The sequence below is a fragment of the Musa acuminata genome, chromosome BXJ2-11 (genome assembly GCF_036884655.1).
Source record: "Musa acuminata AAA Group cultivar baxijiao chromosome BXJ2-11, Cavendish_Baxijiao_AAA, whole genome shotgun sequence".
Taxonomy (NCBI): Eukaryota; Viridiplantae; Streptophyta; class Magnoliopsida; order Zingiberales; family Musaceae; genus Musa; species Musa acuminata.
The window spans coordinates 21,790,046-21,801,690 of NC_088348.1; the positions used below are offsets into that span (position 1 = coordinate 21,790,046).

Here is an 11,645-nt window from a genome sequence, read left to right on the forward strand (position 1 = left end):
TCCTTCTCATATCGAAGAGAAAGTTTCAATGCTTTATGGCATCGAGTTTCGATCACATTGGGATGACCACGAACATTCCATTGTCTGCATATAAGCCCTTGCATGAGTATCGAATTCTTCGAGTTAGTAATTCCCCTCACCTCGCTTGCCTTGAGCACCATCAAGTATAGTTGTCAACGTCGAGCCGTAGCTTAAATTTAGTCATCCCAACCTTTGTGCGCTACACATTCTTCCAAGCTTGCTTGTTCTCGTGGTGCCTCTTACATGAAGGGTTACCCATTCCTCTGAATACTACTCTCAGATGCCCGCTCCTCCAAGCGACTCCTTTTCCCTACATCTCCATGCTCGTTTTCTCTCAAACGGTCGTGCATATGCTGACTACCTTCAACGCAGCCCCGCTAGGACCCCACATTTACATGCTAAGTGTTTCTATGAGTGCTTGTCCCGCTCTAATACCATATGTCACGGACTTAGCTGGTTTTGCCTAAGTCGTGCGGCACCTTTGCGTGTCCGTCCATAAAGGTCAACCTCCTCGAAACCTCCCATGGTCCCTTAGGACCTACAAAAGAGAAAACGCCTCACTCGGGATCTACAAGCAAACATTTTCGAAAACACTTCATAGCCAATGCAAATTACAAATACACTTTACAAGCTTTGAACAATTCCATAAAAAAAAAGTCAAAATAGTCCACTATAGATCGAGTATCTCTCATAAGTGTCTACATGACACTACCTTTATTTACAAACGGTCACCAAACCCAACTAAAATGAGGCTATTAAGCTTTTGATCGTCCCTCTACATGCTGTGTAAAGCATGAACAAATAAAAAGACACGAAGATACATAAGTATTACATTAAATATTCTATTTAGAATTTTATTCGTGACATTATGTTATAAATATCAAAGGGCCTGATGTATCGATATTTAGCAAATCACCTATCATGTCTCATGCATCCATTTTTAACAAAGGCATGCAGAGGACTCCTATTTTTGATGTAAACAATATTTTTGGGATTCCCAAGATGAACATTGCCCTTTATAATGAATAAGCTCTTACCTCGAAGTGCAATATGAATAAAATAATATGAGGTAATCAACCAAGACTCAACATGAACTTTTAGTTAGCTTGGAAACGAAGATGTGTCAATTGGGCATGTAAAATCAGTATGACATCTAAAAGAAATATTCTTTCTTTAAAGTATTTAATTTTCTATAATCAACGATGGTTATAGAATAATTGAATAATTATTATAAAAGAGGGATACACCTGGTAAATTTTTAGGTGAATATTTAAAACTCATTATGAACTCTTGAACTTCCTTGGGCCTTTTTAATGTGATATGAACAAATACTAACTTTCTTGTTGGCCATGCCTCCAATATAAATCTTGTAGGAAATATTTGAACCGAGATTGAAAAGTTGAAAATTTTTTGGATTCCAAAGAATTTCACCTCTAAACAAATGATCTCATAGATTTCATCAAGGACTCTCAAGGTGAACATTTTCCTTGGTTAGGCTTTCAGATGTCACTTCACTCCAAGACAGACTTCTTTTTCAATTCTAAACGTGGCAAGATTTGGAAAACCAGGCCATATCGGGTCAGCTATGGTTTATCGGGTTGATGACCGGAATTAACACTAATAAATATTTTATTCTTTTTTTTAGTTTGAACCTTGTCCTTGTATTCATGCAATCTGCAATGAACAAAATATTATACTATTTAAGCTAACAAGTTAAAGTTAACATTCTGTTTGTTTACATATAACTGAATAGCTTTCTAAATTACTTTCTTATCAATTCCATTTAAGTGCACGCTTCTTTATTTAGGTGCACACCTTGCCTCACGCCTAGTGCTAGGTTCCAAGAGACCTTAGCACCTTAGCACTTCTTGAGACTTTAATAACTTCTGTTTTAACTTTTCCTTCTCCCAAGATCTATATTATCGGCTTTAATCCAGCTCATATATAATTCATCGATTGATCAAACGATATGTAGATATATAACTAGCCAAAGGAAGGAAAGCTGAAGTCATTTTGTGTTGCATATGTAGATTTTAGTGGGATGAATTGTTAACCTTATCATTTGTCAACATTAATGGAATATTTATCTAAGCCTCGGCCTGGTGGTTTGTTCTGCTCTTTATCTTGAAGAGGTTCTGAGTTTAAGTCCTTGTGGAGGGTTTTATAACCTGGTAAGTATATTGGGGGGATCCCTTATGACCTTTCTGAAAAAAATATGAAAGGAAAGATTCTAATGGTCATTTGCCTTTGGCATTGATATTGCATAGTCCTATTGATTCATGATTTTTCCATGATAAATTTGACTTGATTTTGTTTATGGACCAAGGGTTTTATTTTTTTAGAAAGTACTCTATATGATTCTTCATATGTCCTCACTAAGTTAATCTTCTTCACTTGGTTTGTTCAGGTTCATGTGTCTACTATTGTGGCATTGAAGAGAGCAGATGTTGTGATTCGTTGACCTAAAGATAGCAATCATGTTCTTCTCCTTGTTAATGGGACCTATCAGTGATGATGATGAGGGATCAATCTTGCCCCTGACAGTCAGACTGCTAACTTGTTTTTGTTCTTGACTCGAAGTAAGTCTCACTGAGTTGCATTTACTTTCTTCAGTGGTTTGAGTCTTACTGGGTAGCATTTGCTTTCTTCAGTGGTTTCTTTAGCTTTCAATCGCAAATATTGTACATATTATGTTTGGATCTTTTCTTTGGCTTGATATGTCAGACAGAAATAACTAGTTGGGATGAGCTCTTGATCTTGGCAAAGTTTGTATCTCTTGGAATTGGTTCAGAGATATAGTCATTCTCATTTCTTCTTAGAGTAGTTTCTATCTAATGTGCTGATTGGGGATTCAGGATGACCAAGCTGAGTTACAGTTACACCTTGACATTTCTGTTATTTAGACTGGCAAGAATGCCTTGCAATTTAAACGACCCCATTTTGGATTAGAGATCAAGTGTGTCAGCAGTTTGGTCTTTCTTGTTATATGTTGGTCAGATAACTGCAGTGCCCTTTCTTTACTGCTCAAGATGATCGATCTCTAGCAGTGGAATCAAGATCGCTAACCATTGTTGTTTAATATTATTTGAAACTGAAAGAAATCCTATTTCATCCTTTGATCTGATTGCAACCATGATCTCTTCTGGATGTTCTTTAAACTGCTCAAGGAACCATAAACATAACAAAATGCTTCAGAGCTTACAGCAGTGCTGTGCTGGTTAGTCATTGAAGGCTCTCTCCTTTACCAATCTAAATGTCCATAAATGACTTAATGTGCAAGCAGGTTTGTTCTTTGATCAGTGTCTTCCACTTCATCTCCTGAGTCGCTGAAATCTGGCTCTATCTGACAGTGTTTGATTTCTTCAACCTTGGTTTCAGTTTCTTATTGATTAGTTGAGTTTTTGGACCATGTTTGTGTCTTCCTTGGTCTAAAGCTGAAACCTCTCTCTTTGATACAGAAAGGAAGAAACCTTGGACCATAGACAACCTACTACAGGTATGTTCTTGAGAGGCTAGAAGTTGGACTCTTCTTGATGTGATCAGGCTTCTGCATGATTCTTGTGGCACAAAGTGGATGACGTACAGGCTCGTGAAACTGATTCCCATTATAATGGTCTTCAACTCTCAATTTCTTGATGGTGATGACCACAGCCTAAGGATTTGATGAAATCCACAACTTTCATGATATCAACTGTCTTCACAGAAGAATGATATTATATGCTGCCGAAAAGGACTCCTTTTGCACATAATTGAATGGTGTTCCTGATTTGTGGGTCAGCAAAAGGGCTGCAAATGAAAAGATTGGCTCAATATTGGACTAAATATGCAAGCTTATATCAAAGCCTTAAGGGTCCAATGAAAGGATTTGTGAGTTCAAGAGCTGATATGATGATGAGACACATGTTTCCTCTTCTTCTTAATATGCTGATAGCCTGATGCCAGAGTTTGTGAATTAAAGAGGCCAAAATGTTGACAAGGCAACTATTTCCTCCTTGTTCTTGGTGATCAGGTGATGGTAATATGCTGATCGGCTGCCAGCGTTCATGGATAAACCTCATTCGTTTACTTGGGATGGGTGGCATATGCTTGGCTTCGCAGTAAACCACATCATTTTTGCTTGCTATGGGGGAAGCACCTTCTACAATTAAGGTGGGCGAACTTTGGATCCACCATTGTTATGATGTGGCCTTTCCTCGCTTTCCATGCCTCCACATGTGATGTCTTGGTCATATATGACAAGGTCAGTAAAGGTTTTATAATCTCTCAAGTTCCATAACCAATAACATACTCTAAAACTTTACAAGGAGACAGATTCCAAGTCCTAGAAAGAAGAATCAATGTGTGCTCTTTATAGGTATTACAGTTAATAGGTATGATCACTCAACTTCCATAACCAATAAATAATATGCTCTCAAGACTTTTGGAGGAGAAAGATTCCAAGTCTTAAAAAGAGGAATCAATTATATTGCCTACAGTTACAGGTATGATCACTCAAGTTCCATAACCAATAATATGCTCTCAAACTTTTGGAGGAGAAAGATTCCAAGTCCTAAAAAGAGGAATCAATTATTGCCTACAATTTTTTAAATGCTTGCAAGTAGGAACAACTGTTGCAAGTTATAAGTATAGGTATTACGGTCTTTGCTACTCATGGTTGCAATTAAAACAGAGGAATAATATGTGAATAGACAATATTTGGTAGGATGAAAAAATAAAAATAAGTTTGACTTAAGAATCCAATGTAGGTGCAATATTTGACGTTTCAAACATGTAGATTTCAGTTCGATGTAAACACATAGTAAAAGTGGCTTACACGGAGGCAATAAGAAGTATAAGATGGACTATTTGCTGTAAAGAAGAAACCCTTTTTGCGGATAATTAAATATCTCCAAGTGAACATATATACCACATTTTTTATATATCAAGACCACATGTCCCTGTGTTTCTGAAAATAAATATAAGAACAATCTTGAGCCCTGAACTTTGGTTTTTGAAATGTATTTGACATGATAAATATTTTTTCCTCATTAATTTTTTTTGTTAAATCCTACCATATAGCTCAGTCAGTTCTGATATAATAATTAATTCACTCACTGGATGAGTTTGGACCTTTGATCAAAATGTTTAATCTTAGTTCAACTAGCACATCCATAAAATCCTTATAATCCAATTTTACTCTTTGATGGCTAAGTAAATTGAGATCAATGAATAATATTTTTTTCACTTAGATATATCATCATGCTCAGTAACTTGATTAAATTAAAATTATTACATCAAAATATTTAAATTCGAATTAATAATGTTATACCTATTAAGTCGTTATAATCCAATTCAATACGGTGAGGGCATCATATTTACTGTCAAGGACATGTAAAATGCAAGGTAGGTGGGGCAAATACTCAGACACGTTTGTCAAATATTAAATTAAAACCTATGCACATTGGATCACTCGACTCATCGTATTTAACTTGGGGTGGGTTTCTCTTCCTTAGAACATCTCCAAAGGTATCTCGAGTTAAACTAATAAAGTATTATGCATTACAACACCACCATACTGCTTATTTAAAATATAATCTAACATCTTAATTATTAGAATATCTCCATAAATATCATCAAAGTATTAAATATTAGCTCTTTTTTTAGACGTGAAAAAAATTATTTCATGTATCTGTAGGATGAATTGGATGTGATTTGTTTGTACCTTTTTTTTTTTTTTCCTTCTACATATTGATATTTGGAATATTGTGCAGATTAACATGAAACGAAACGCCAGAGCTGATGACGTGAATCAACACACGTCCAAACAACTCTATCCGCACGAATCGTAGAACAGACAGCTTCGTTCATCTAGCCGTAGGATCAGCGCACGGGACACCCGTGACCCAACGTCATGTCATCAGCCGTTCCTTTACGATCCAACGGGCAGCATAGTGGTTTCGACGTGGCACACATCGGGATGGATCGTGCGCAGGTTATTTGGTAATTTTTGAGATCGATGAGGCCGAGAGGTTGATCCAGCAATCACTAGAAGTCATACCCGTTTAAGACGGCGTCACCGTCACGTTCTGTTACAAGCTCGTCGAGTCGTCTCGCACGTCTCGGTTCGGCTCGGTGAACGCTATGTTTATTACGAAGGAATCGATACGGCTGGCGGCTTCGAGCGGAGCTCGCGGACCGGCCTCGTGGGTCTCTCACCACATACCATCTCCGTCCATCGGCCCCCGTCCCTCCCGTTTCCTTCTCGGCATTAAAACCCTCGCGACCAGCGCTCGCCATTGGCGGACAGAAGCCTTTCTCGCCTTCGCCTCTTCTTGCCGGCTTCTTCTAGTGTTTGACGGCTCGTGGTAGGGTAGAGATGGCGATGGAAGCGTCGCAGAGGCCGTTGCGGTTGCGGTGCTCGGTCCAGAACTACGATTGGGGCCGCTTTGGGGAGGAATCGACAGTCGCACGGCTGTTCAGGCGGAACTCCGGTAAGGAGATCGAGTTGGGTCGGCCCTACGCCGAGTTCTGGATGGGCACGCACGAGTCTGGCCCCTCATTCGTGGTGGCCGCGGAGGGATCGGGAACGAAGGCGGTTACGCTCAAGAAGTGGACTGGGGCGAACCCTGGTGCTCTGGGGAATAAGGTCGTGGAGAAGTGGGGGAACGACCTTCCGTTCTTGTTCAAGGTTGCTCCTGTGCTCCAGCGTCTCTCTTTTGTGCCTGTTGCTCTTTCAGTTGGATTTGACGTAGTTTATTCTCTGATTCTGATTTTGTTTCGTAGCGTTCTGTTGATAAAGTAGGCATCTTTCATCTTTTGGTGTCGAAGTAGGCTGTTGGAAGTTCTTGGTCATTAAATTAATGCTCACTTTTGTTGCCGGTGGATGGGGAATAGATCTTATCAGTGGCAAAAGCGTTGTCCATACAAGCGCATCCCGATAAGGAGTTGGCGAGGATGCTACATAAGATGCGGCCGAGCGTTTATAAGGACCCCAACCATAAGCCAGAAATGGCGATTGCTCTAACCGAGTTCAAGGCGCTATGTGGTTTTGTCAGCATCGAGGTACATATGTAATTTTTCTCTGGTTGTAGTTCAAAATCTCTGGATTGCTTTTTGCTCGCCTCGTCTTTTAGTAGTAAAGGTAGCCTCTTTGATGATCTTGTTGTACTCTAATGCTTACTTTTTTTTCCTGTTGTCCCTTTTCTAGATGGAAATCTTTTCTTGTCACTCGTTCATGGAAAAGAAAAAATGGAGGTTTAGATTTTTTTTATAGATGTACATTTGGGAAGAGTTGAAGTATCTAAAGCAATCCCTTACTATACTGTATAAATGATGAAGATAACAGATGGTGGAAATTCAGCAAATTCAACCTGTTTCTTATTGAAAAGCTTAAAATATGATGTTCGATGATTGTAATTACCATTATGATCTTTACCGAATTGGTTATATGATCAGTCATGTAAACTTATTGGTTTAAGAATGTAAGCTGCACTAAAATTTTCCTTTTTCCTTCTTTTATTTCACATTCATTACTTTTGCAATGCGAGAATTTTATTATGCTATCATGGTGTTTAACGGGCTCAACAAGTAGATGGACATGTGAACCTCATTCTATTTTCATTGTTTGTACTATCGATGCTATTGTTTGCACCTACCAATACACCTTACCAACTCTTGGTATGCATTGATCTAACTGTTTAATGTAGTCTTTTGTTCATGTGATTTCTAGCTTATATTACTTTGGCATGCTTGCCAATATTGAACTATATATTATTGCCCCCTTGCCTCTTAGATATGCTCTTATGGGGCATATTCCCTTATATTTTGATGTTAGTACAGAACCAATCCTGAATGCTTATACGACTTTCAGTCTTTTCAATGAATCCTAAAGCCTCTTATAGTTTCAAGTGGTGGTTAGATATTATTTTATTTGTGGTTTATGGCCTTTCTTTCTCTTCTTGCCAAATTTTAATCACAAGGACCTTCATAATACTTTCCGCATTTGCTTTCTGCTTTTCAGAAAGAAATGTGACTGCATTATGTGAAGAAGTCTGTAATTTCGCTTCTGTGCTGTATTGAACTGTAATGCTTAATCAAGTTCTTCTATATCATATGAAGAATAAGCTTCTTCCTGTGTCATCTTTAATTAGTAAGTTTTATCTATGATTTTTTTTTCTACAATTCATTTTGATACCTAGAAATAGAATCTATTTGTAAGATAGTGAAACAAGACGCGGAATATTGTGTTCATGGTCATCTTGTGACTGTTCAGGAGCTTAAGGATGTACTTGTTGCTGTACCGGAAATTACACAGCTGCTTGGCAATGATGAGGCAAGCAAAATTTTAAGTCAGGATCTAAATGGATATGTGGATGCAAAATCTTTTCTGCAATTAGTCTTCACTAAGCTTATGACAGCAAGTAAAGAGGCTGTATCAGAACTGGTTTCTAAATTAAAAGCTCGTTTGGACCTTGAAAATAAGGTATACTCTGGTGTGCAAACTTTATATTTGCTTTTGAAATTATGTAACTAGAGGACAATGATATGAATGTCTCTATGTCACTTTGGTAATTGCCAATTGCCTTCTGATCCAATACTTCTCAATGAAAATTAAGTACAGTTTCCATATGCCAATAACTAAAAGTAAAATTTTAATTAGATGATGTTTATCCTTGTATTTTGTCAGCTTTCAAAATTTATAGTTTCACTCTTAATTTTGTTCATTTTCACTCTCAAGTTATCCATATTTGCACATGCCATCTGGCTAACCAAATGCTAACGTAGGTGCATATTCCATCTTTTTTTTGTCAACCAGGTTTTAGTCCTTTATTTTTTTGCAAGTTTTAAAACTGTAGTGGAAATTTAGGTCGTGACTCATTTGCTCATATAATTGTCAACTTGGTTTTGTTCATGTCATTGCAACTAAGCCGCCACTTTGCTGTTAAAACATAATATAGATGCTTTTATTTTACTATTGGCATTTTTTGGAAGTGTTTTTTGTGTTGTGTTGCAGTTAAAGCATTTCAACTGGATAATACACAGATACATGTATGTTATGTATCTGATCTATACTGGATTCTATAATTATATCATATTTGTTATATGTCACAATGCAAGTTCCTCTTTTCTCCATGCATCCATCCAACAGCAGCAAGCAAGGCTCATAGTAGCAGCTACAGCGCAAACATGGGCCTGGACACATCTTACAGCAGTTGAATCTGCTATACTACTGGAATTAAAAGTCCAGTTGAGTCTGCTGTACAACTGGAATTAGAAGTCCTATGACTCCTATGGGCGGCAGATGAAGTCTCATTACTCCTTTCACTGCATGGACAAGGATCAGCGGCCTTTGGCCAATCTTACAGTCTTTCAGACTCTTCTGAAGACTGATTTTCCTTCACTGCAGTGTCCAAGCACCTGCAGCCAAACAAATAAATGGGCCCCTGATCAAGGACTGGCCAGGGAATGATAGAGGGAGAATAACAATAATAACAAGAGTGTTTTGGTGCTCTTTATTCATAATCTAATGTAGGTCTTCAAACTCATCTTTAAATGATCCTTTTTGCGTAAGATTGTATGTATCATAATTTTCTCCCCAGACTGATTTGATTAGTTATTGTTGAAACATTTTTTTTCTAGCTGCTTTAGAGCTGAGACTATTAAATACTTTGCAACTCTTTCCCAGTTTCTGTTGTTACTCAAATGTTGCAATTTTAACTAGTTTCATTACTTCTACTAGATTAGGACATTAACTGAGAAAGAACAGCTTGTATTACTTCTGGAGAAGCAGTACCAAGCTGATGTTGGGGTTATAGCAGCCTTCTTGTTCAATTATGTGAAGCTCAGCCCAGGTGAAGCACTGTATATTGGTCCAAATGAACCCCATGCTTATATTTCAGGCGAATGCATCGAATGTATGGCGACATCAGACAATGTTGTGCGAGCTGGACTGACACCCAAGTACATAGACAAGCAAACTCTTTGTTCAATGCTGACATACAAACAGGTCTGGTAACTTCTAAATAGAAAATTCCCTTTCTAAATAACAATAACTTATACTAATTCCTGGGTTATAAAATAACTTATGTGCATTTACTATTGTTGATAACTAAGAAAAGGTGATACATGTCTATATGTTTAGCAAGATCACTTATATAAATTTCGAAACTGGGCTACTATTTTGCTCCTGCAATTTTCTTTGAAGAGATTAATTTGAAAGAGCTTAGTGATCAAAATGTCTCTAGTGATGTTGATTTACTTTTTGTTAGTGCTTTCTGACCTTCTTTCTTAGTCTGGAATAGGTGGTTGCTATGACAATATTGAAGCTAGGCCTTTGAAACTTTTAGATTTATACAAAGTTTGATTGCACAGACGGTGTAGGATGATGCAGCAAGGTGAAATAGTTCCGTACTTAGCTATGTAGTAGCCTCATTCTGCAAAAAATTGCTGATTATTTTTTTCATTGAGGTGGGTCAAAAGGAAAGTCATTAGCGTGTAGCAAATGTTGGAAAAATTATGTATTTGTCGGATGAGTATATTTGGAGATGATAGAGCATGATGAACCACATACATATAAATAGCCTAAATAGGATGTTGGTGTCTATTAGATTGATCGTCCATGTGGGATATGTAATAAGTTTGTTTATCATTTTGCTTATAGAATTGCACTATGAATAAAGAGCTTCCTGTTCACCGTAAATATTTATCGATCTACTTTATTTGATTCGACTACAGAAATTTTGTTCCTGTATGATAAGCTAGTAATATTATTCATGTGAACTTGTGCAGGGCTTTCCTGAAATTCTTCGAGGGAGTCCCATAAACCCTTATGTATCACGGTTTAGACCTCCATTCGATGAGTTTGAAGTTGATCGATGCTTACTTCCGTCAAAAGAATCTGTTGAGTTCTCTGCCATACCAGGACCATCTATTTTTGTTGTGGTGGCTGGGGAGGGCAGAATGGAGGTAAGTTCTGTGGTTGAGGAACTGAAGATAATGGAGGGGGATGTGTATTTTGTGCCTGCTCAAACTGAGATTAGACTAAGTGCTTGTGCTGATGGACTGATCAAGCTGTATCGAGCTGGAGTGAACAGCAGGATATTTGCTTAATGCATGCTTCAATTTTTAGCAGTGCAAGGTTATTAAATATTGGGAGTCGCACATTCATTACGGTATGAGATATAATCTAGTAGTTCACTTGTGTTATTAAGTAATAAAAGAAAAGCATAGTCGATGTCTATCAGAACAACTAATATGTTGGCCGTCATTGCAATCTGCAGACCATCTTGTTCAACATATTTGATAATTTTCTACGGAAAAAATGAAAAACTTTTGTTATTATTATAACTCCAGATTCTTTTTGTTCAAGACATTGATAGTTTCTGATAGAAGGGAGAAAAAGGTTCATTCATGTGTATGCTTCAGTGTTTAAGTGCAAGTTGTCCGCTTCGCCAATATATTATTAGATCTGAATTTCTTCTCTGTTCAAGTGGTGTTATTGGAAAATATGAATCTAGCAGATCTTTTACTGGTACAAATGGAATTTTGAATAATTACTAAAGGAAAAGGTTGTATAGGTTTAGTGAGCAATATGGCTATTGTTATATTAGCTCATCTAGTCTGTCACCATTTTCACACTTAAATAT

At 37.5% G+C, this 11,645-nt stretch overlaps 1 protein-coding gene across 1 annotated transcript; it reads left to right on the top strand.

Moving 5' to 3' along the window:
- The first annotated feature begins 6,137 nt into the window (after positions 1-6,137).
- LOC135627131 (mannose-6-phosphate isomerase 1-like) lies at positions 6,138-11,431 on the top strand. Its single transcript, XM_065133108.1, has 5 exons — positions 6,138-6,688; positions 6,895-7,062; positions 8,273-8,482; positions 9,740-10,006; positions 10,789-11,431. Exons 1-5 carry the CDS (start codon positions 6,377-6,379, stop codon positions 11,107-11,109), a joined length of 1,278 nt encoding a protein of 425 aa, XP_064989180.1. The 5' UTR covers positions 6,138-6,376; the 3' UTR covers positions 11,110-11,431.
- The last annotated feature ends 214 nt before the right edge of the window (positions 11,432-11,645 follow it).

Excerpts from the sequence above, each read along its gene's own strand:
- LOC135627131 (XM_065133108.1), top strand. The coding sequence starts at position 6,377 with ATGGCGATGGAAGCGTCGCAGAGGCCGTTGCGGTTGCGGTGCTCGGTC. Across the intron at positions 6,689-6,894 it reads ACCTTCCGTTCTTGTTCAAG|ATCTTATCAGTGGCAAAAGC; the intron begins GTTGCTCCTGTG and ends GATGGGGAATAG. Across the intron at positions 8,483-9,739 it reads GTTTGGACCTTGAAAATAAG|ATTAGGACATTAACTGAGAA; the intron begins GTATACTCTGGT and ends TACTTCTACTAG.